General features: G+C 39.7%; 1 protein-coding gene across 1 annotated transcript in view; it reads right to left on the bottom strand.

Moving 5' to 3' along the window:
- LOC128901987 (E3 ubiquitin-protein ligase UHRF2-like) overlaps window positions 1-26,544 on the bottom strand; it is a 172,261-nt gene that overhangs the window by 22,666 nt on the left and 123,051 nt on the right. The window contains exons 6-9 of the mRNA XM_054184231.1: window positions 22,670-22,856; window positions 19,575-19,698; window positions 19,124-19,231; window positions 10,854-10,958 (exon numbers count right to left, since the gene is read on the bottom strand). Of these exons, the coding sequence (XP_054040206.1) occupies window positions 10,854-10,958; window positions 19,124-19,231; window positions 19,575-19,698; window positions 22,670-22,856 (524 nt within the window). The remainder of the gene's footprint in view (window positions 1-10,853; window positions 10,959-19,123; window positions 19,232-19,574; window positions 19,699-22,669; window positions 22,857-26,544) is intronic.

Raw genomic sequence — 26,544 nt, 5'->3', positions numbered from 1 at the left:
ATTGGAGAACTTTTATCCCACATCTGGCAGTATTAATGTGCCCTCTGCAGAAATTAACTAGGAAGAAGGTTGTTTGGCAGGGGACCAAGCAACAAGAAGCCTTTGATACCTGCAAAAAATGCTTTGATTGAGCATGCGCAATTATACACCTCTAAGCGAGGATATCCTTTTGAATTAGAAGCAACAATTCCAGACAATACAGTCTCATGGGGATTGTGGCAGATGACTGGGCCAAAAAATCGGAAAGAACCTGTAGGATTTTGGTCCAAGTCATTACAAGGCTCTGCCATACATTATACCCTGATAGAAAAACAAATTTTAGCTGTAGTTTGGGCACTACAAGAAATTGAGAGAATCAGAGGCCAAGACAGCATGACTGTACACACCCCCTCACCTATTCAGGGGTGGGTTACTGATAATTCTGTTAGGGCCCATGCAGGGGTAGCTCAGGCAGCCACACAATGGAAATGGAAACAATTTCTACCAGGAAAACCATATGTAACCACTCCACGTGCCACTCTTCTAGGATCTGTATCATTTAATCATATGCCCACACTAGGGGAAACTCTTCCCCTTGGAGATATCCCTACATTTCCTGTGAAGGAGGCTCCCCCTTATAACGAGATAATAGAAGAGCACAAAAAAGATGCCTGGTGCAACATACATGGCAACTGGACAAAGACAATGGAGAGCAGTTGCATATGCTCCGCTACCAGGAATTATATTACGGCAAAAAGGTGTACAGGCATCTAGTCAGTGGGATGAATTGATTGCAGCATCTCTTGCTATCCTGGAAGGGAAGGCACATTACTTATACACTGACAATTGGGTTGTATACCAAAGCCTCACAGTGTGGTTACCCCGCTGGGCCCAAGAGGATTGTCATGTACAAAGATACCCTATACGGGGGGCAGATATATGGCAACAAATTTGGCAACACGTACAAAGGTATCCTTTAAAAGTAAAGTAAGGCATGTCTCAGCTCATCAAAAAGATGATTTACTTGAGTCACAAAATAATAGGGAAGTAGATAATATGACCTCTGCCGAAGTACATGCTCAAGCCATAAATGCGCATATAGCTTGTGGACATCGATCCGCTTATATTGCACATGCATGGGACATTGCTCACAATCAAACCCCTTTGCCATTACATATTAATAAAACATGTGCACATAATTGTACTACTTGTACGCAGCTACATTTAAGGGCATTATATAGGCCATGGGGAAAGATAAAATGGGGTCAATGGGCCTTGAATACCTGGCAGGTCGATTATATGGGCCCCCTGCCCCTATCGAGGGGGTGGCAATATGTATTCACTGCTGTGGATACAGTGTCAGGACTGGTTTTTGCTAAACCCACCAAATATGCTAATCAACATAGAATCATAGAATCGTCTAGGTTGGAAGGGACCTTTAAGATCCTCTAGGCCAACCATCAAACCAACACTGCCAAAACCACCACTAAACCATGTCCCTAAGCACCACATCTACCCGCCTTTTAAATACCTCCAGGGATGGCGATTCCACCACTTCTCTGGGCAGCCTGTTCCAATGTTGGATAACCCTTTTGGTGAAGAAATTTTTCCTAATATCCAATCATCTAAACCTCCCCTGGTGTAACTTGAGGCCATAACACAATTGAAGCACTAGAACAACTCATTGATCAATATTGACCTCCTCAGCAAATACAAAGTGACCAAGGAACACACTTTAGTGGACAAGATTGGGCTCAAGGGCTAGGGATAGATTGGATATTCCACAATGCCTACCATCCCCAAGCTAATAGCTTGATTGAACGAATGAATGGGATGCTGAAGGAACAATTAAAAAAGCTAACCAGTACTAAAACTTTACAACATTGGAGTTCACATCTTACTAAAGCAGTTTTTTTGTTAAACAGCTAGAATATGCATGATCTAACACCCTACGATCCTATCACACCTCCAGTACAAAACATGGTGAGGATTGAAATTCTTCCAGATGGTATCTCTCCCAAAGTATTAACTATAGGGGAAATGGAATTCTTTACAATGATGGATATAAGGTGAAATAGGATATACAACTAGCAATCCCTAGAATGGGGAGAGAAAGTGGAAGAATATGGAATTGCTAGCACAGAGAAAGGAAGTCTAGACTGGCAAGAAATGGGGCCACACAGTCATTAGAGTAAGGTAAGTATGGGCATAAATACAGCTTCTGGCACACAGGAGTGATGCTGGCAGAGTAGGAGAGAAGAATGAAAGATGTACAGAACCTACTCCCACAGGAGATAATGCATTTTACTTTGAAATTGGAATATGCCGGGAATATGCACACAGCCAAATACTAAGGATCTGCTGATGGGTAGTGACTCAATAACTTTAAATTATGATCCTACCTACAGACAATTCGGGATCTTTCCATCAGCTTTTGCAATGTTCAACTGACAGCTGTGTGTGACAGGTGAGGGTTGAAGGCTTCTTAAATTTCAACAGGATCTAAGAGCAGAGCTCAAGATACCGATACTGCCATAAATTCTAGACTGGACAGGCAAAGAAAAGATTGAAAAAGGTGACAGTCAGCAAAGGGAATTTGTTAGTAGTATCTGCATTACAACTGTTTATGAGAGGCCTCAAATCCCTCTTTAGAAACAATGTCATTGTCCAAAAAAAAAAAGCTGCTAGAACACATTCTTATCTTTTCTTTCTTCCTTCCTCCTACCTTTTCCCCAATTTTTCCTGCCTTAAAATAGGTAATTTTATCCTATTTCTCTTCTGCTTTCCAAAGTTTGATTTTGGTTCCTTGCACCAAAACTTTCTGTCAGCAGCTAACAAGACTTTTTGGTATTCTCCCTTCTCTTGATGTTTTGTGTCTTTCTCCCTCTTTCCTTACGTTGTTTCCATAAAATTGTTTCTTAACTGTCCTGTTTGTGAAGTACATCGTGTTTTAGATCAAATGAGTTTCTGCTCAGCATAAGTTTTCTATTATATCAGTAGAAGCAATAACCTTGGAGATATTAGAACTGTGGGTACATTTTTCATAAAAGTGCCTCAACAAGCTACTCGACCTCAGAGAATGACAGACAAAAAATAAGACTATATTAAAACATATTTCTCTGTTGCAATGTTGCTTCCTCTGTTGCATACTTGGTTTTGAATCTAACAAACAAATAATGAAGAATCAAAGAATAAGACTTTAAATTCCACCAATGTCCTCGAGCGTAGTGTTCCTATTGGCTAGGCTCAACTCTGAAATCATGCAGCAGTTCACAAGGATTTTAGCTACTACAGCTCATGTGAATTTAGACTATCTGAAGATGGTGCCAAATCCATTTTTTTCCATTTAATATTCATCTTCTGTAGTATGCTCAGATTTCAACATCTTTAACATCTTCAACATCTTCAACATCTTCATTAATGATCTGGATAATGAACTGGGAGGAGTGGCTGATGCTCCAGAGGGTTGTGCTGCCTTCCAGACAGGACCTTGAAGACTGAAGAAATGGGCTGAGAGGACAAAAAGGGGAAGTGCTAAGTCCTGCACCCGGGAGGAACAACCTCATGCAGCAGTATATGCTGGGGGCTGCCCAGCTGGAAAGCAGCTTTGCAGAATAGAACCTGGGGGTCCTGGTGGACACCAAGTTGAATATAAGCCAGAAATGTGCCCTTGGGGCAAAGAAGGTGAAGTGAACCTGACTGGAAGACCACTGTACAACTAGGAGTTAGTGATCCACAATGCAGTTACCCTGAGTAGGCCCAGGCCTGTGCTGTGCTGCATGTACAGGTTGGCATTCAGGCCTGTGTTGGGCTGCACAAATCCCTTGGCCGCAGGATAAACTCAGCGGCTCATTGTAACAGAGGAGCCCGCAGGCAGCTCCACTTGGTACTGGAGATTATGCCACCTGCGTGGCCTTGCCTTTATCTAACAGTGCAGCAAGAAGCTCTTATGCGAACACCCTTTCTGTTTTAACAGTAGAAATCATGGTGTTGTTTCCTCATAAGAAAATCCTATAATAGCTTGAATGACCAAAATGGGAGAATCTCTACTATGGACAGTATCTGTATGGTGTGCTATGTGTGGATCAGAGGTCTGTTCGACGCTACACTGCTCAGAGTTCCCAGCATCTAAAGAGATGTAAGATTATCTATGCTATTCTCTCTATTATGAAGGGACTGGAGCATCTCTCCTATGAGGAAAGACTGAGAGAGCTGGGACTGTTTAGCCTGGAGAAGAGAAGACTCGGGTGGGATCTTATCAATGTATATAAATACCTGAAGGGAGAGTGCAAAGAAGATGAAACCAGGCTCTTTTTAGTGATGCCCAGTGACAGGACAAGAGGCAACGGGCACAAAATGAAACACAGGAGGTTGCCTCTGAACATACAGAAAAACTTTTTTACTGTGAGGGTGACTGACCACTGCAACAGGTTGCCCAGGGAGGTTGTGAAACCTCTCTTTTGGAGATACTCAAAAGCCATCTGGACATGGTCCTGGACAACCGGCTCTAGGTCACCCTGCTTGAGCAGGACAGTTGGACCAGATGACCTCCAGAGGTCCCTTCCAACTGTTACCAAAGACAGACTTCTGCTTTGTTTATAACCATATGCTAACTAAAATGTTATTTCTTTCCTACTAACCTTCTTACTGTGTGAGAAAATAGTCACTGAGCTGATGTTACAGATAGTGATAATGAGGAGACAGCCAGAAGTAGCTAATCACCAAGGATGGGATAACAAGAAGTAGTTAATCACTTCAAGGTTCTTTTACCAATTAGGATAGAGTTATGGCTGCTTCAAAGACCATCCTTATTATCTTCAAGAAGTTGGCAAACTTACAGCAAACTTTTACTGTCCTGAGATGACTCAATACCTTAAAAGGATAATGTGAGGAAGGGTCTCCTTACCCAAACGACCACCGAGACACTCACGCTTGCGCAGAAGTGTTTTGCCGACACAGCAAAATTTGATGCGCATGGGCAAAAAGGCTATTCGGTCATCCTAATGAATATGTAAGCCTAGGTGGAGTTATGTATTAGGCAGGCGGAATAGTGAGAATCTTTTGTGTATAAATAATGGGTGAATATCCCCGGTAAGGTGTGCTAGATTTGTGGGTTTTCCCCCTAGCACCCAACGTCGAATAAAGCAATATCTCCTCTCTAAACTACTTCTGGTTTCGAGAGCTTTTATTTCAGGTAACACAACGTCAACCATTCTGTGATTCTATGACTGTATGTTTCTCTGACTTGTTTAGTCTCTTATATACACAAAAACCTGTATCTGTCAATATATAAAATAATATATGATTATTTAAGATTTTAAAGTTAAGATTTTCTTTAGTATCACAAAACCAAAATAAAAGTATTTTTTAAAAAAGAAGCTATTAAATCCAAGACAAGGTTTAAATATAGGACTCATGTTTGAAAGAATAAAATAGTTTTTTTCAGGCTGTGAAAGTAATCTTCAACACAGTGCAAGTACAGACAAGGAGACAATGAGGGATTTTAAGATCAGAAGACAGGGAGAGATTTCACAAAATGATACAAGAAAGATAATTTTTTGTATTAGCATTTTGTATAAACTGAAAGGTAACAACAATATGGAACAATATGTAAAGGAAGGTGGAGAGGAGGCTATTGCAGAACACAAAATAATAGTTTGCCTAAGAATCTGAAATACCAGTAACAAGAAAGTATGAAATTTAAAAATACCATATAAAAAAATAATGTCAATTATGCCCTTAATATCATAGGTGGGAAGAGGAAACAGATAACAAACCTCAATTAATGGGAAGATGCTTGCTAGCTATTCCCATAGTAGAGAGAGCACTCAAAATGTCTCACATTGGAACACTAGTTCCAAACTAACACATGCCATCTCAGCATGGCAATTAAGAGATGTTGGAACTATGACGGCATTTATAAAAATGGATAGCAAGTGTCAGGTTTTCAGCTCCATAATCAGTTCAGATGACTCACACTAGACAGATTCTCAGTGGAATGACTATAATGAGTTTATGATTTTGGATCCTCAGCAATATAAATAGAAATTAGAACATCTCAAAAGACCTGCACCCTTAGCAACAGAGTCAGCAGGGCATATTTCAAGACATTTACATGTGATACAGCATTTCCTTTGTACCTAGCACATCAGTAACAGTTCTCACACTGGATCCAGATGATGCGGGTATCTAGCAAGCATAGATACAGTTCATACATACCATTTTGACTAGCAGTTTACCCAGACCTTTGGATATAACAAGTGTTGACTCAAATTTGAAGCTCTTATTGCCACTTCATTTGTATGTAAAATCATTTCAACGAGCAATTAATCAGTCTTGGCAATGCATCATTGGCACCGGTAGAACTGATCTAGCATTTTCATTATAGAGTGACTCGTTCTGGATGTCATATCCAAGCACGTTCAAGAGCAGGAAGTTATTGGAAGTGGTCAACATGGATTTATGAAGGGTAAATCATGCTTGACCAATCTCATAGCCTTCTATGATGTTATAACTGGTTGGCTAGATGAGGGCAGAGCAGCAGATGTCATCTACCTTGACTTCAGCAAGGCTTTTGACACTGTCTCTCATAACATCCTCCTTAGGAAACTGAGGAAGTGTGGACTAGTCGAGGGGACAGTGAGGTGGATTGAGAGCTGGCTGTGTGATAGAACTCAGAGGGTTGTGATTAATGGAGCAGGGTCAAGTTGGAGGCCTGTAACCAGTGGTGTCCCCCAGGGGTCAATACTTGGACCAGTATTGTTTAACGTATTCATCAATGACCTGGACAAGGGGACAGAGTGTGTCCTCAGCAAGTTGATGATACCAAACTGGGAGGGGTAGCTGACACCCCAGAGGGCCGTGCTGCCATCCAGCGTGACCTAGACAGGCTGGAGAGCTGGGCAGAGAAGAACCTAATGAGGTTCAACAAGGACAAGTGTAGGGTCCTGCACCTGGGAAGGAAGAATGCTAAGCACCAGTATAGGTTAGGGGTGGACCTGCTGGAAAGCAGCTCTGAAGAAAAGGATCTGGGGGTCTTGGTAGACAGTAAATTATCCATGAGCCAGCAATGTGCCCTTGTTGCCAAAAAGGCCAAGGGAATTCTGGGCTGCATAGGGAAGAGTGTGGCCAGTAGGTCAAGGGGGGGCATTCTCCCCCTCTACTCTGCACTGGTGAGGCCACAACTGGAGTACTGTGTCCAGTTCTGTGCTCCCCAGTTCAAGAGAGACAGGGAACTACTGGAGAGAGTCCAGCATAGGGCAACTAAGATGATTGAGGGATTGGAGCATCTCTCTTATGAGGAAAGGCTGAAAGAGCTGGGACTCTTTAGCCTGGAGAAGAGAAGGCTGAGGGGAGACCTTATTAATGTTTACAAGTATCTAAAGGGTGGGTCTAAGGAGGGTGGAGCCAGACTCTTTTCAGTGGTTCCCAGTAACAGGACGAGGGGTAACGGGCACAAGCTGGAACATAGGAAGTTCCGTTCAAATACACGGAAAAACTTCTTTACAGTGAGGGTGACAGAGCACTGGAACAGGCTGCCCAGAGAGGTGGTGGAGTCTCTGTCTCTGGAGACTTTCAAGACCTGCCTGGATGCAGCCCTGAGTAATGTGCTCTAGGCAATCCTGCTTTAGCAGGGGAGTTGGACTAGATGATCTCTAGAGGTCCCTTCCAATTCTGGAAGATTCTGTGAAATTCTGTGAAAATTCCGTGAATAAACATTAAGCAGTGGTTCAGAGGTTCTGGATCTTCATCATAAGATCCAGACAAATCTAAAGATTTAAATATTATTAATGCTGTAACTGTACAATTTCAAGGAAGTAGAACACAACCATACTGACACCTTGGAACTGATTACCCAAACACAAGATTGATGTGGATACACAGAGTATCCAAAATGGACAGTGGACTGTTTCATAAAGCAGTTTATTAATGCCACATTCTAGGCACTAGATTTGATTGACCTAGATTAAACAAAGAATTTAAGCAACAAGTAGTCACATTTGTGTCACTAGAACTACTCTATAAAAAATATATATATTTATATACCCTCATAATCTTCTGTAAGAGTATGTGAGCGATCACAGCAGATACTATTCTCCAAGACATTCTAAAACTCAATGTTAAGAGGCACCATATGATTCTATATGCAAAAACCACTTAGTGAAGAAACAAACTTTGTTAATCTGAACAACACTGAATGAAAATTAACATCTTAATAACACTACCTCAATCCAGCAGAAGTATGGATCTCAACACAAAGAAAGTAAACATAGTTTTTGACTCCAACTCAAAAGCAGTGACAACAACTAGGATATCAATTTTGCAACTCAAGGAAAAAGTAAAATATCTTCGGCCACTTCATTTGATGAATAAATACTTCAAAATCATTTAACCATGCAGTTTTTGATCATATCTTTCACAGTAGCTCAAAGTAACTAATATCTGGGTTACAAATGTTAATCCATTCTGAAAGAAATTCTTACTTTCAAATACACAGAATAATTCTTGCTATTTCTCAGCTAATATGCCCATTATAGTTATTAAATATCAACAACAGGACCACCAGAAGATTTGCAGTTTTAACAAAACCAACACTAAATCTAAGCACTATAGTTAATGCATTTTAAATCAGGTAATGGAAGTAATTCAAACCCTTGCCACTAAAATCTTAGATTAAACATTCACAAGAGAGATATTAACATATAAAAAAAATTATGTATGTAAGAATATTTTACATATGAAGCTAAATTTTATTTGGCCTAATGTTCATTTTGCAAAGTACAACCTTATTCCTTTTCAATTTTGAGGCCAAATCCTGTATCGAGGAAACTTGTTATTACCAAGCATTCCAAACCCTCAGGTGAGCAAAGTCCCTCACAAGTCTATGTTTGCAGGATCATAAGCTTCCAAATGTGAATCATAAAAAAGACAAAACCTGAAAGTCAAACAGTGAATTCTATTTCCTGCAGTATATTTTTGAAACTACTCTTACCCCAATGGTGAACTGTTCATTCAGAGACAAAAAGAGAACATTAAAGAGGTAGCATGTTGGTAGTGAGTATAAAAAGTTTGAAAGAGATTATAAATATACAGTAAAATGTTTTCCAAAATGTATTTATTTCATAGAGTTATCAAATGATTTAGGTTGGAAGGAACCTCTCAAGGTCTCTAAGTCCAACCCTCACTCAAAACAGATTCAGTTAGAGCAGGTTGCTCAGGGCTTTGTCCAGTCAAGGTTTGGATATCACCAGGGATGGAGATCCCATAACTTCTTTGGGCTTCTGTTCCAGTGTTTGATTACCTGTATGAAGATTTTTTTCCTTATGTCTAACTGGAATAGCTCATGTTCCAACTTGTCTCCATTGCCTCTCATCCTTCCACTGTGCACCTCTAAGAATCTGGCTCTGTTTTCTCTATGTGCTCCCATTACATAGCTGAAGACAGCAGTAAGATCTCCCCAAGCCTTCTCTTCTTACAGCTGAACAAACCCAGTTGTCTCCGTGTATGTCATTTGTTCCAATCCCCTGATCAGCTTGGTGACCCTCCACTGGACTTGTTCTATTATGTCTGTCTTGTATGTCCAAGTCACAGGCATTTTTTTGCCCTGACCAAACTAAAATTAAAATGTGATGTATTTAATTTTAGATGTATAATGACTCCAAAAGAGAAGGTATCTATCTGCTTAACTTGACAACAGCAAAAGCAATGACCAGGACAGAACTTGAAGTATATCACTTGTACATCACTTGATATATCAGAGGGTTGTGTTGCCATTCAGAGGGATCTCAACAGACTTGAGAAATGGGCTGAGAGGAACCTCATGCAGTTCAACAAAAGGAAATATCAAGTCTTGCCCCTGGAGCAAAATAGCCCCAGGCACCAGTACATGCTGGGGGCCCACCAGCTGGAAAGCAGCTTGGCAGGAAAGGCCCTTGGAGTCCTGGTGGACAAGTTGAACATGAGCCAGCAATGTGCTCTTGTGGCAAGAAAGGCTAATGATATCCTGGGCCGCATAGTGTTGCTAGCAGATGGAGGGAGGTGATCCTTCCCCTCTACTCAGCACTGGTGAGGCCACACCTGGAGCTCTGTGTCCAGTTCTGGGCCCCCCAGTACAGGAGAGACATGGACATACTGGATGGAGTCCAATGAAGGGCCACTAAGATGATGAAGGGGCTGGAGCACCTCACATATGAGTCTGAGAGAGATGGGACTGTTTAGGCTGGAGAAGAGAAGGCTCAGGAGGGATCTCATCAATGTGTACAAATATCTGAAGGGAGGGTGCAAAGAGGATGAGCCAGGCTCTTTTCAGTGGTGTCCAGTGACAGGACAAGAGGCAATGGGCACAAACTGGAACACAGGAGGTTCTGTCTGAACATAAGGAAGCAGTTTTTACGGTGAGGGTGGTTGAAAACTGGAACAGGCTGCCCAGAGAGACTGTGGAGTCTCTATACATAGATATATTCAAAAGCTGACTGGACACAGTCCTGCTCTAGGTGACTCTGCTTGAGCAGGGTTATTGGGCTAGACCCTCTCAAAAGGTCCCTTCCAACCTCAATGATTCTATTATTCTGTGATTTGTAAAATATAACATTTTAAATTACAATAAATTCAGACTATTTAAGTACATTGAAACTTGACTTCCATAGTCTAAAACTCAGATGTAATTAATATGAGACTAAGAATATTCTTTAAGAAAAATTAATTTAAAATTTTATTCTAAAAATAGTAACACATAGCAAATTAGGTATTGGTTAGTAGTAATTTTTGCATGCTCATATTTTCATAAGTACTAATTTTAGGATGAGCAACAGACACCAGTTTTCATCTTTATAAACTTTAAAATAACATATTAGTGATTTGACTAAATGACATACCACTTCATCTTCAAATCCTCCAGCTAGTACAAGTGAATAAGCTCCATCGTTACTGCGTCCATGAATTCCACCAACATGGGGTCTGTGAACACCTGCTTCACTCACCTTGAGTATTAAAAAAGAACAATTTTTAAAAAACTTTTTGAAACAACTGGCTTTTTGCAATAATTTTTCTGCTTAAAAATTATTTCCATAAGTATGTTTGTGTAACAGGATTGCCACCTGATCTTATGCCAGTATCAGATGGCAGCAGTGAGCATGCCTGTGGGAGGTGTGCCCAGGTAGAGGAACTCCTCTGCCTAACTGACAGAGCTCTGGGAAGAGGTAAGTAGATTGAGAACTATCGGAGAGTGCGAGAAAGAGATAGACTGCTGGAGTCACAGCCTACCTTCCCTGGGACAGGCCCAACAGGCAGACAGGGCACATGATACAGAGGATTCCCTGTCCTCTCCCTGCCTGGATGAACGAGGTAACTTAGAGCATAGAGGGCAATGGCAACAAGTTCCTGCCCAGTGCGACAGGCGTGTCTCCCCAGCAACTCCCCCACCTTCCCAGGTACCCTTGCAAAACAGATATGAGGCTCTGCATGCAGAACCGAACCATGACAAGGAAGATGATTCAATTAGTGTGGAGGTGTTGCCAAGGTTAAGCTGAACTACACCCTGCATCAAAACCTCTTCAGTAAAGAAAAAAAGACAGGTCATTGTCATAGGTGACTCCATCCTGAAGGAAGCAGAAGGCCCAATATGCAGACCGGACCCACTTCTCTGCTGCCTCCCTGGGGCCCAGGTTAAAGATATAAAGAGAAAGCTTCCTTCCCTGGTACAGCCCTCAGATTATTATCCATTACTGATTTTTCAGACAGGCAGCGATGAACTGGCAACAAGAAACCCAAGGGCGATCAAGACAGACTTCCGAGCCTTGGGACAACTGGTTAAGGGATCAGGAGCACAAGTAGTGTTCTCCTGTATCCCTCCAGTTACAGGGAAGGACAAGGGAAGAAACAAGAAGAGCCAGCAGATCAATACCTGTCTCCGAGCCTGGGCAGGACTTTGGGGGTTTTGATCACAGGTCAGTTTATGAGACACCAGGCCTGCTGGCGACTGATGGGATACACCTGTCTCAAAGGGGAAAAAGGTTCTTGGTGCAGGATTTGACAGGGCTCATCGAAAGGGCTTTAAACTAGATTTGAAAGGGGAAAGGGATGAAACCAGGCTCTTTAGAGGTAAGCCTGGGGGTGACGTGCTAATGATTGTGGGATGATATGCTAGTGAGGTCCCTCAGTCTGCTGACTCAGTGAAGATAGGGGATGGAGATTCATGCAGCAGCAGAGATGCAAGGGTCATTGATGGGTTAGAAACTATGGCCATGCCTGGGAATGGTCAGGTAGGAATTAGGGCTTCTCCCAGCAAAAATGTGGCAGGACCAATAGCCCACCTGAAGTGCTTCTACACTAACACACACAGCATGTGCAACAAACAGGAGGAGCTGGAAGCCATTGTGCAGTTGGAAAAGTATGATGTAATTGCCATCACAGAAACATGGTGGGGTGGGATGACTCGCATGACTGGAGTGCTGCAATGTATAGCTATAAACTAAACCCTTCAGAAGGGATAGGCAAGGAAGGAGAGGCAGTGGGGTGGCCCTGTGTGTTGGGGAGTGTTTTGACTGTCTAGAGCTTGATGATGGTGATGAAAAGGTTGAGTGTTTATGGGCAAGAATTAGGGGGAAGGCCAACAAGGCAGATAGATATCATGGTGGGAGTCTGTTATAGACTGCCCAACCAGGATGAAGAGGCAGATGAAATATTCTATAAGCAGCTGGAAGAAGTCTCATGATCACTAGCCCTTGTCCTCATGGGGGACTTCAACCTACCAGATGTCTGCTGGGAATACAATACAGTGGAGAGGAAACAGTCTAGGAGGTTCCTGGAGTGCATGGAAGATAACTTCCTGACACAGCTGATGAGGGAGCCGACTAGGGAAGGAGCCCTGCTGGACCTGTTGTTTGCGACCAGAGAAGGACTTGTGGGTGATGTGATGGTAGGAGGCTGTCTTGGGCACAGCAATCATGAAATGATAGAGTTTTTAATTCTTGGAGAAATAAGGATGGGGGGTCATCAGAACTGCCACCTTCAACTTCTGGAGGGCAGACTTTGGTCTTTTCAGGAGCCTGCTTGACAGAGTCCCTTGGGAGGCAGTCCTGAAGGGCAAAGGAGACCAGGAAGGCTGGACATTTTTCAAGGAAGTCTTAAAGGCGCAGGAGCAGGCTATCCCCATGTGCCGAAAAACGAGCCATCGGGAAAAAAGACTGGCCTGGATGAACAGAAAGCTATGGTTGCAACTCAGGGAAAAAAGGAGAATTTATGGCCTTTGGAAGAAGGGGCAGGCCAATCATGAGGACTATAAAGATGTTGTGAGGCTATGTAGGAAGAAAATTAGAAGGGCCAAAGCCCAACTAGAACTTAAAATGGCTTCTTATGTTAAGAACAATTAAAAAATTTCTATAAATACATTAGCAATAAAAGGACTAAGGAGAATCTCCATCCTTTATTGGATGAAGGCGGTAACATAGTGACAAAGGATGAGGAAAAGGCTGAGGTACTTAATGCCTTCTTTGCCTCAGTCTTTAGTAGTAGAGTCAGTTGTTCCCTGAGTACCCAGCCCCCTGAACTAGTAGACAGGGGCAGGGAGCAGAATGAAGCCCCCATAACCCAAGGGGAAACAGTGAGTGACCTGCTACAGCACTTAGACACACACAAGTCTATGAGGCCAGATGGGATCCACCTGAGGATACAGAGGAAGCTGGCGGAAGTGCTCACCAAGCCGCTTTTCACCATTTACCAGCAGTCCTGGCTAACCAGGGAGGTCCCAACTGACTGGAGGTTAGCAAATGTGATACCCATTCACAAGAAGGGCCGGAAGGAGGATCCGGGGAACTACAGGCCTGTCAGTCTGACCTCGGTGCCTGGAAAGGTTATGGAACAGGTCATCCTGAGTGCCATTACACGGCACATGCAGGACAACCAGATCATCAGGCCCAGTCAGCATGGGTTTATGAAAAGCAGGTCCTGCTTGACAAACCTGATCTCCTTCTATGACAAGGTGACTCACTTAGGGGATGATGTTGTTTACCTGGACTTTAGTAAAGCCTTTGACACCGTTTCCCACAGCATTTCCCACAGGAGAAACTGGCTGCTCATGGCTTGGATGGGCATACTCTTCACTGGGTAAAAAAACTGGCTGGAAGACTGGGCCCAAAGAGTTGTGGTGAATGGAGTTAAATCCAGTTGGTGGCCTGTCACAAGTGGTGTTCCCCAGGGCTTGGTATTGGAGCTGGTTCTCTTTAATATCTTTATTAATGATCTGGATGAGGGGATCAAGTGCACCCTCAGTAAGTTTGCAGATGACACCAAGTTGGGTGGGAGTGTTGATCTGCTTGAGGATAGGAAGGCTCTACAGAGGGATCTGGACAGGCTGGATCGATGGGCCGAGGCTGATGGTATGATGTTCAACAAGGCCAAGTGCCGGGTCCTGCACTTGGGTAACAACAACCCCATGCAGCGCTACAGACTTGGGGAAGAAAGCTGGAAAGCTGCTTGGCGGAAAAGGACCTGGGCCTGGGGGTGTTGGTCAACGGCTGGCTGAACATGAGCCAGCAGTGCGCCCAGGTGGCCAAGGCAGCCAACAGCATCCTAGCCTGTATCAGGAACAGTGTGGTGAGCAGGACTAGGGAAGTGATCGTCCCCCTGTACTCGGCACTGGTGAGGCCCCACCTCGAGTACTGTGTTCACTTTTGGGCCTCTCACTACAAGACACTGATTTTTTGGAGTGAGTCCAGAGAAGGGCAATGAAGCTGGTGAGGGGTCTGGAGAATAAGTCTTATCAGGAGCGGCTGAGGGAACTGGGATTGTTTAGCCTAGAGAAAAGGAGGCCGAGGGGAGACCTTATTGCTCTCTACAACTACCTGAAAGGAGGTTGTAGTGAGGTGGGGTAGGGGTCTTCTCTCAAATAACAAGCGATAGAACAAGAGGAAATGGCCTCAAGTTGGGCCAGGAGAGGTTTAGGATGCATATTAAGAAAAATTTCTTCACCAAAAGGGTTGTCAAACATTGGAACAAGCTGTCCAGGGAAGTGGTGGAATCACCATCTCTGGAGGTATTTAAAAGGTGGGTAGACATGGTGCTTAGGGACATGGTTTAGTGGTGGTTTCGGCAGTGTTAGGCAAATGGTTGGACTCGATTTTAAAGGTCCCTTCCAACCATGACAATACTATGATTTTATGAATTCCATGATTAAAGGAAATAAATTTATGATTTTTTAAGATTTTTTTTTAAGGAAAAAAAACCACAAAAGAAAGGCCATCCAATGAAAAGAAAGGACATTATAGAACAGTGCTGACACAAAGATGAATAGGTACACTTTGCCCCTTAAGAAAAATCTTCACGATTCTTGCCATAAGCAACATTTAAGACCAGATTCATGGTTGCTTAGACCAAGTCAAAGAAGATACAGGTTATCTTTCAAATTCAATAGTATTTTAAAATTGTGTAAATAATTCTGCAAGAAAGATCAGAGTGAGTCACATTTATTTTGGTGAAAATTATGTCAAGTATTGTTAAAAGTTAACCAACTCAGGAAAATGTAATCACATTTACAGCCTGCCTTCATCTCTGAACATTTTCTCTTTTTCCAGTTCTGCCCAATGCCTGTACTTTTCCCCTCCCACTCAATTTTTATGGAATTTTATAAGATTCAACTTTATAATTTATATATTATATAAATAATATATATATTTTTCAACTTATAATTTATAAGATTCAAATTTATAAGATTCAACTTTTATGCAATTTTATAAGATTTTGCATTGCTTTCCTATTGTCATAAGAATATAACAGTCATCAAACTGCATCAAACCAGAGTTCCAGCTAGCCAAATATCTTGTCTCTGACAACAAATAAAAACAGATAGCTGGTAAGTGTGAATACTGGCTATGCAAGTGCACAATGATATTTACGTGTAAATTTTCTCAGTTTCCAGCTATGTGTGGCTTAGATTTCCTGAGACAAAGGCATAATCTTTGCCTTTCATGGAAGAAAAGCCAACCAATAGTTATTAATTTCTCTACTTGAGTTCTGAACTCGTGCACACTCTTAGCTTTCACAGTATCCTACAGGAAAGAGTTCACAGTATTGATGCATATCGCATGAATTAGTACTGCTTCCATTCATTCTTAATCTAGCACCTGATCATTTCATTTGATGCTCTCTCCTTTTGCATCAAAAGAGAATATACAGTTCTTCCCTATTCACCTTCTTCAGTTTTAATAGATGTCTGTCACAAAATTTTTGTACGAAAGCCATTCCATACCTTTAATCATCCTTGTTCTTCCTAATTATATTGGTTTTCCTCTTCCTTTCTTAATAATACTTAACACTTGATTTACGTTTCTGAGCACTACTGAGCACAAAGATGACATATTAAAAAAATTATCTATTACAAGTTCTCTTCCCTAAATGATAATAATTAGTTGAAAGCCCTTTATCATCTATGAAAAGTTATGATGTTTTTCCTCCTCATCTTTACTATCCATGACAACTTAGCAATGTCACTTAACTATCAGTTATTTGTCAACTTTTCCAGAGCATTTATGAACATGTTGAACAGCACAGGCCTCACTAACTCTCTGTTCTCTCCCATTCCATTAAATGTCACTTCATTCATTCCTCTCTCTTCTTTAATTTTCATGGGTGGGATGAAGACTTGTCCTGGTTTGGGGTAAAGCAGAGCCAACTTTCTGTTCAGTGAGAGAGGCTTTTGCCTGTGCTGAAATCAAGCAAGCTAAAAGGTTAAAACCTTTGTGGTATGGGGGATGATGGCTGAAATATAAATATGGGGGGAGGCTTGGCAAATTGACTATATCACACTCCCTCAGACCCGCCAGGGTAAGCACTATGTGCTTACAATGGCGGAAGGAAGCACCAGATGGTTGGAAACCTATGCCGTGCCCCATGCTACTGCCTGGAATACCATCCTGGGCCTTGAAAGGCAAGTCTCGTGGTGACATGGTACTCCAGAAAGAATTGAATCAGACAATGGGACTCATTTCAAAAACAGTCTTATAAGTGCTTGGGCAAAAGAACATGGCACTGAGTGGTATATCATATCCCCTATCATGCACCAGCTTCTGGGAAAATTGAGCAATACAATGGATTGTTAAAAGCTACCCTGAAGGCAATGGGTGGTAGAACCTTTAAAAATTGGGACAAGCATTTAGCACAAGCTACCTGGCTAGTTAACACCAGGGGATCCATCAATCGAGCTGGTCCTGCTCAGTCAGACCTTTTACATACAGTAGAAGGGGATAAAGTCCCTGTGGTTCTTGAAAGGAATATGCTGGGGAAAACTGTTTGGGTTTTTCCTGCCTCAGGCAAAGGCAAACCCATTTGTGGGACTGTTTTTGCTCAAGGACCTGGATGTACTTGGTGGGGGATGCTGGAGAATGGAGAAGTTCAATGTGTGCCTCAAGGAAATTTGATCCTTGGTGAGAATACTCAATCCTGAGTCTGCTATGATAGATGAGACTCTGCAGTTATGAACTAAATGGACTTAATGAACTTTTGTGTATATATGTATATGTATATATTTGATGGACAAGAAATATTAGTGATCTGAGCATGGTGCAAATGGTATGGAACAAGGGGTGGAATGTCCTGGTTTGGGGTGGAGCAGAGCCAACTTTCTGTTCAGTGAAGGAGGCTCTTGCTTACACTTGTTGCTGTGGCAACCAGGGTCATCTGACTTGGTTGTTTACCCTGATGAAGAGTTGCACCTGTGGGGAGGAGTGTACAAGTCAGGTGACTCAAACTGACCAATAGGATATTCCATCCCATCTGCCCCATGCTCAGTATAAAAGCTGAGGGATTGGCATTGGTTCTTCTTTGATGGTTTTCTTTTTCTTTAATGAGTGATGTCTGAGGAGGATCCTGTCAGCTCGTCTGCCTTTTGATCCCAGTCAGTGTGTTCCAGTCTGGAACTTTCCCAGTGTCTGCTGGTGACATCTTCCTAGGAACTTGTTATGGTTTTGTATATATTTAAGTTGTATCTATTTCATTATATCTCTCTTATTTTATTATTAATTTTTCATTGAAGTAATTTAGCTTTTTCTAAACTCATAACTCTATTTATTTTCTTCCTCTAGTTGGAGTGAGAGGTGGGGGAGAGCATCTGTTGTCTTGTCACTGGCTGTAGTCCCAAGCCATGACAAGACTTCAGAAAACACATTAGAAGAGGCTTTTGGTTCTTGCCATGTTCTTTTTCCCCAAAGGGGGAAAAAAAGTCTCTGGCTGTGGTGGGAATACTCCTGAAATATGTTCTTCTCCATACTGCTCATTCCTGCCCCTTTTGTGCTGATGCAGTATTTGTATAACCACAAAGTGAAATGGATTGGGAAAACTACCCTCTCCTACAAAGGATTGGTTTTATGCCAGATTACTTTTCAATATAGTTTATCATATGGCCTGAGAAACATTTGTGACAGAAAATGGAAGGGACAGTGCAAGAAGTGGATGTGGCTGGGTGGACTATATCTTTCAGTAGTCAATGCTGGCTTGTGTTAGTTTAAAACATTAATCAGCCTAAAGGAAGGTGCTGATGCCAGTTCTGTATGACCCAAAAGGAACAGGTAATCAACATATAGTGACACAGTCAGAGTAAAATCTTATCTTTCCTGTGCTAAGTATGGATAGCAGGCACACTATAACCAAGCCTGGTTCCACAACACATTGGAAGAGAAGTATGCACTGAAACAGGAACTATATTGCACCTGTGCAGTAGCCCTCAGTGGGGGTCCTGACCAGATAATAAGTGTTAGAGACACCACTGGATACAGTCAAATATTTTCTGATTTCTATTATCTATATCCATAAGTGGGATGTATTGGTTCATGTTCCATAGCAGTAGAATTCAGAAAATATTCAACTTCCTTTAATTATTTCGGTTGGGAGTTTAATATGTGAGAGATAAGTCCATCCTAATTATAGCAGGTTCACCTTTAAAAATAGTAAATACTATTTTTACCATTGCAGTTAAGTTGTATTTTCAAAGAAATATACTTCAAATTCCACTATAGTTGACAGTATTTTGAATATTAGAAACAAAATACACTCTCTAGTCTTAGTGAACATGACAATTACCAGTCCAAAAATAACTTTTGTGCCCAAACTGTACCTATTATTCAGACTTATTTCAATTACAAATCTAAAAACATACCTGAACTCTGAATTTCCAGGTTGTCCCAACAGGGACACCAGGTACAGGACCGTAGTGATTAGAAGGGACAATAGTGCATTCCTTAGTGCGACCAACACAAGCCATGCCCTAAAAAACACAGCAGAGAGAATGAATTTTATTATATTTAAAATAATTTATAAAAGCTGCTGCAGATACCAAGACATCCAACTGTTATAGTAAACACTTAAATATATTAATATAAAAATTGTCAACAGTTTTAATTAATTTGCATTTCTTTATTTACCTCTAGCCATCTTAATAATTCTTCAGATGTTTTAACTTTCACTAGACAGTGTACAGGATTCAACATTGCTTTACAGTCTGTTCAGTCCTATACTGAATTTTGTGTAATGCATATGTAAATGCACATATATAAAGATGTAACACATACATGAATAGTGAGCTATTTTTAAATTAAAATACACTCTACCTTGCCCCAGTCTCTCTGGCTTTCAGTACTGGCAGATGGCATCTTTGCTTTCTTTTTACTCTGTTTGAGTTTTTCTCCAGCCTTTACAACTTCATTAGAATCATTTTTGCATGAAGGACAATACCTAAAATAAAAGTTTCAGTAAATTCTTTATTACTTAGTAATAATGGCAATACATTTCTAAGAAAATATTGTCAAATTTGTTTATCCTGGCTAAATATTTTGAAACTAGCAAATATATGACAGTTTTTAAAAGCTGAGGACTCAGGTTGAAAAAATAAACTCAACAAGAACAAACACTGTCCACTTCTAAAACAAGACTTTTTTTTTTTTTTTTTTAAAAAAAAAAGTAGGGTGGTAGAGATGAAACATTTCACTCTTCTCTTCTCATGTGATGTACAAGAGGTCCCCATGCTTCCTGCATTCCCTCCTCATTTTCTCTTCCTTTCTTTGCTTGTTCAGATCACATAGGGGAGAGGAGAAATGAGATTATACTGATGACTAATGCTCATGGTTAATTTCCACATCCTGCCCACTCATCATCTACTTTTACTGCACTAAATCTCACTTCGGACAGCTGGATGTGGAACAGCCCTAGGGTACCACAAAACACGCATACGTGTACACATGCATCCTTATCCTACTCCACCATGACTAAGGCATCAGGAATGTCACTCAGTACTCAACAAATGGGAAGAGTATTAAACTCCATTTCTATATATTTCTTTGCCTCATATGGCATTGTGACTCATTCCAGCCACCATAAAATCATTACGGTAGAAAAAGTATAGGAGATTGTAGGAAACAGTGCCTAAGGGAAAGCTGGGAAGGGAGCACACAGATCCTTTTATTGCTTCTAACAGCACTTTTTTCCCACTCCAGAAGTGCCAAGGCAAAGGCAACTGCCATTGCTTCTGGCTTCCACAGGCTGAGTTTGGTCCAAAAGTCACTAGTGGAAGAAGTCTGATCTATAATAACAACAACATGTTTAGATTACTACTAATGCATTGCTATATACCTTTTATCTTTGAGTATGAACAGAACTATTTACCATAGGGCAACAAGTCACTGTGTACAGATATTTCACAAGAATTGCCTGTGTACATGCCATAAACCCTCTAAGAAGATGGGAGCTACCTCAAATCATGTTTTTATTTACAACCTAGAATTCATACAGATACTTATTGCAGAACACAAAACAATAATTTCCAAATCATACCTGTTCAATTTAAAGAAGAAATTTTCCATAGTTTTATGCTAGGCAAACTCCACCTGGACATTGACATTCAGGCTATGTTCTTTCATGTTCAATCATGTTTTGAGGGTTGTTCTTTTTTAAAAAAAATTAAAATTGGAGCACGTGTATTTTCTTTTTTGTAACCTTGTTGTGATTAATATTGGAACATAAAATTACTTTTTGCTGCTGGAATACTGGTATAGAGTCTTTTAGGAGTAAGGGGACCTGAAGAAGGATGGATACACTGTCAGAGTACAGATGCTAAATAATATTCCTTTTAATATTCTAGATAACTGTAGTAAAAAAACTTCTCAGTTGTTATACCCAAAAGTCAAGCACAGTCACAAAAGAACACTGTTTAAGGACTGTGACCAACTCTGAAGTGCTATAGCAGAGAACACTTTCCAACACATGATTTGGAAGCACTAAGAACTTCAGCTCACTTCCATAAGCAATTAGTAGGAAGTGAATGGATGTTGGGGCAGATTAGTTTTTTGTGCACAAAAGTAGAAAACCTGAGGATAGCTGGGATTCACATGCTGCTGAACAAAGACTGCTGAATAAAGATTATATATACCTGTGTACACAATCATTTTGCATATATGAGAAATGGGAAGCACACATACGATAATTGCTATATTTAGTCCCAACAACTGACACATATTTGCAATATGTATTGAAAATATTTTCTAGATAGTGTTCAAATTCAGCAGTTTCTCCACACAGAGAAAATATGAGTCAAATTCTTTTCAGTTCAGGATATTCAAAAGGAAATGTCTAAATCAGCAGAAGCATCTCAGTGTGCATATATACACAATGAAAAAACCTCACCAAATGTCATAATTGAAGTTGCACATAGGTATAAATATAACTGGAGTCTGGAAAAAACGAAATATATTAGCCCAAGAAAAAAGGTAGAGCATTAGACACTGAACTGTAAATAAACTTACTCAATATGAGGCAGCTGATGTAATATAGTACACTAAGTTATTCACTTCCATAGAGTGTTAAAACTTCTGGAGTACTTAAAATATTTTATTTGAAGTGTGTAGTTCCACTAAAAATCTATCACAAAGTGCAGTTCAAAGTTTTTCTTTAAAACATGTCCATAGATATCTATTGATGTATTCATAATGGAAAACTTAATTCTAAAGTTCTATTTATAAGTCACTTATAAAAGATTAGCATCTAATATATTTTACAAGCAGGTTATAAGTACAAATGGTATGAGTTGCACATAACTGATGCAGGTGAGATGTGGCATGGAGCTTAAGATGATAAGCTGATGCTGGCTCCATGCAGAGTCAGCTCAGAATGGAGTTAGCTGAGTCCACCAAGGCCTGCTAGTTTGCCTTTCTTGCTGGTGATGCTAGAGTTACTGGAAATGGGGAGGAGTAAATTAGTGGTTTACTCACAGCAGAAAAAATGAATAAGGCAGCTATAGGATAAGGGAAGGACAAGGAGGCAGCAACAAGGGCTGAAATTGAGGGGAAAGAAAAGGATTAAAGGAGAAGCAACAATGAAGCCCGAATAAAACAAATAAAAGGTTGGGGAAGCACCACTGTAGGTGGTGCTAATTAAGTCTAATAACATCAGTTAATGTCACAGAGGTCATAAACTGAATAAGTTAATTTCTGAAATTCTGTAATGAACAATAATGCTCAATACCAATAGTTTATGAATTATATTTATAAATAGGATCTTAACATAAAATGTAAATATGTTTACATACAGTGCAAGGATGAAAAACATACCAGAAATATAAAAGCTCTTCAGTAATTCCTTTAGTTGCAAATAACAAAGAGGTACCTTGTGTAGAATGGAAATATACATAAGTAAATCATCCTTGTATATTTACCAATCCTCATCTTCTGGTATCTTGCTTAAGGGAGGGTTCAGGCAGTATATATGATAAGCCATATTACATTCATCACAAAGGAGTTGCATGTGAGCATCCTGTTTTCCACCACACAAGTAACAGGAGCAAAAGCGACATTCCTTATCTGGGTCAGCCCTGCAGTGCTTACATTCAGGGCCACTCTTTCCTATCAAAAAAAGATAAAAAGCCACAGGTCTTAGAAAACTGATTTCAGATTTATAAATACAACATAATGGCAGAAGAACATATATATATGTGTCCACATGAACATGCCATGGATATAGTAGCTTTACTATTAAAATGAAGTCTGGGTTTGAAATGATCAAGTCAACAGGAACAGTTTATACCTGTATAACACTTATGTATTACTACATGACTAAGTAACTACTGTCAATATCAACTTGTGTTCTTCAGCCTAACATTTATAAAAGGGTCATTGTCAATTTCCAAGTTAGGTTGCAACCTAGCCTGTTGCTCTGCTACCCTGACCATCGGGGGATGGGGGTGTGGGTGATGTAAAAAAGAAAGAAAATAGCTCTACACACTCAAACAGTGGCAACATAATTCACTGGCAGCTTGTCTGCATTTAGTCCATTATAATAACTGACTAATTTTATGAAGACTTAGCACTTATTAGTGTGAATGAATAGACTCATTTTGATGGACTAGGTCATGAGAATGTATTGTTCTGCAAGTTGCCTTGGCAGGACCGTCTGTAGAAAGACTTGAACAGAACTGTGAAATTACAGTCCTTTATAGTGTTGCAGTTTAAAAAAAATGCACAGGGTTGATAAATAAAGAAAAAAGTATAAGTTTAGAAGGAAGAGAAGACTTAAGAGCACTTGACCACAGCTCAAAGAACAATTTTGGAGTGAGTATTTCTGTGTGAAAACCATCAAGAAAGACTATGGAAGTGAATCTGATAAACTAAACTATGATGATGTGATACAGGATATAATAATAACAACAATTAAGTAATGTGATAACCAGAGCACTTCCAGATGGCTGAAGGAACATTTTTCTTACTTCAGTGAATAAATGGGCCTTGAAACAGAGGACAAGGAGGAACTGGAATGATTGTTTGAGAGTTTGGATTGGAAGCAGGAAGCTAGAGCAGTGGTCTCCAAATTTTTTTGTTTGCAGAGCCCATCAGTAAAAAACTTTTGAGCGCGCATCCTCAATACATGTATATTTATTTCTAAGTTATATACATATACTATTCTAGTAATATATTATGTACATTATAAAACATACACAAAACCTGAAATAAAAAAGGATGATATAAAGATGAAATAAACTCTATTTTAATTCCAATTTAATTTAATTTTATTTTTTTTTAACAGGACAAAAATAATTTTCTTTCTGCACCCCAATGGATTGCCTTGCACACCCCTTGGGGTGCATGCACCCCACTTTGGCATCCATTGAGCTAGAGAACCAAGATACCTTTGATAACAATAGACAAATGAGTAGTATGAGTCAAAGTTTAAATTGGCTTCTCTTTTCCCCATATCGCATTTTCTTCAACCATCCTATGAAGTTTACAATTTGATCTTCTGGTTCTCTGGAACTACTGCAATATTTAATTATATCATTCACTTGGATAAACAGAACAGTTTTCTGATGCTCCCAAGTAGCTCTAGACCACCAGAATTGCTATAAATTAAGAATAGCCTTTTCTTACTTTTAAAAGACATGATATATCTTAAGGCCTACCAGATAACATTTGGCTCCTGTTACTGCTATTACTTTAGGACAAAGGTAAAAGTATACAATAAAAAGTTTAAGATAGATGAGAAAAATGAAATATATAGCCATTTTTGTTATTGATAACAATCAATTTGCAAGAGTTTCCACATGTCCTCTAACAGAGGAACCTCAAAGCAAACTCAGTGAGAGGAAGGGGAAGGACTGGGCCAGAAAACATCCTTTTCCCATTTCTATTTTAAATTGGTTTAATAACTCAAATTGCATTGATTTTATTTGCACTGTTGCTCAGATAGAGATGAGCCTGTTCACTCCTACCACCACTGTAAAATTTAGTTGCGTAGGTTCTTTCATATTCCCTTCTTTTGTAGGAAAAAACTTATCTAATGTTTGTATTACAAATTTAGATTCTGATGGAAGTTAAAGTATCATGTTGATGACCAGTTCTGTTTTGTATAAAACATCTAAAATATGTTCTAGAGCTCTTAATTTCAGCACATTCTCTGACCCTGCTCCATAACAAACTCATGGAGCATTTCAGGACAATTCATTCTTTTTGAATTCTAGCTACTGTTATTAAAATACCAGTCTACTGGTTTTTTTAGCATACAAATAAACTAAGTGAGCTGCATGTATTTAGATGGCTAATTTTTAAACGTAGAGTAGGACTAGGGAGGCAAATACAGAGAAGCAATAAAGAAATCAGTTGAGCCATAAGCAATAAGAAAACCATAGTGCATAGTGCTTCACAGAACAAATTCAGGAGAGCTTACGAAATAATATCAGAATAATAGCAGGAGAAAATGAAGTAAGCAGTGTGGTGAGGAAGTTGGACTTTGGGGGGAAAAAAGTAGATGAAGACTAAGGAATAAAGTTACATAGCCAGCAGTAAATTAACAATCAGATCTTTGAGGTTAAAATGTAAATTAATATTGTTGTGTTACACTTAATTATGATGGTTTGTAAAAACTAATCTTGAAAGAAATGAAAAGAGGGTCAAGAATTGCATAAAAAATTATATAGGTGCAGATTTATGCAAAGATAGCAATTATGGAAGAGGTTTGAGAACAGGTTACAAATAAGGAGACAATTAAATAATAAGACGTGACAGTAGTAACTGAAAATGAGTAGGAACTGAAAACTTGATTCTTATACAATAAAACAGGGAGCCAGTGCAGGAAAATATAGAATGCAAAATCAATAAGGCCTGAAGCCCAATCCATGACTGAAAGTTAGTGATAATCATTTACATAAAACAGAACTTTAAACTTAATTCCACTGCACTGTAGGAGTGTATGTAATTAAATAAAGCATGAAAAGTTTACATACCCTCCAAAATCAGTTTTATAAACTAGATATATACTCACAATATATATATATATAAAAATTAGGTGCATAAATGCAAAGCAGATATAACTTGGTTTTACACTATTTCTAAATTGAAAAATTTCTCAAACTGTCAGTTTATCACAAAAATATTATTTTAAAATTTTGAAAATCACCCTTAAAGTGACTAAGAGACCATAAATGGAATGGATTTTTTTAGTTTTCATGACTAATCTGAGAAAAAAAACAAACAATGAAAAAAAGTTTGCTTAAAATGCCTTCATTTATTGAAAATTACATTTTTACTTTTATGAATACATTTGCAAATGGAATTTGCTTTTTTAAAAAAACACTGATTTTTAATATGACATCATTTCTTTAATAGTACACTGCAGATAAAGTCTTGTGTATTAATGACACCTACACAATGACACAAATATTAGCTTTAGATTATAAATGAAAACTAAACTGCGATAAATTTGCTTCTTTTAAAATTCAGTAATATCTATCAGTAATGCCACAGATCAACCTCTCAGTGTTCTCACTACAAGCACTGTCTTATAAGTCCTGTTCTTTAACTTTCACATATTTTTAAACTTAGGATACAATGTTAAACTGCTTTTTAGAGAAATGCCCTTTGGGGGGGGCAGCTGTGCTCTACACAGATAATGATTTTTCATTCTTAGATAATGCCAGGGTTAAAGATAGCAGTATTGACTCTTTCAGTCTTTTGCATCTGTTAAGAATTCAAATGAGATGTCAACTATAATAGTAAGTTTTGTGATTCGGATACCTGCCTAGGAACTTATCTCAGACTATGA

Source organism: Rissa tridactyla, chromosome W, assembly GCF_028500815.1.
Source record: "Rissa tridactyla isolate bRisTri1 chromosome W, bRisTri1.patW.cur.20221130, whole genome shotgun sequence".
NCBI lineage: Eukaryota > Metazoa > Chordata > Aves > Charadriiformes > Laridae > Rissa > Rissa tridactyla.
The sequence above is the reverse complement of the archived record's forward strand: the minus strand, read 5'-3'. Positions and strand labels throughout refer to the sequence as shown.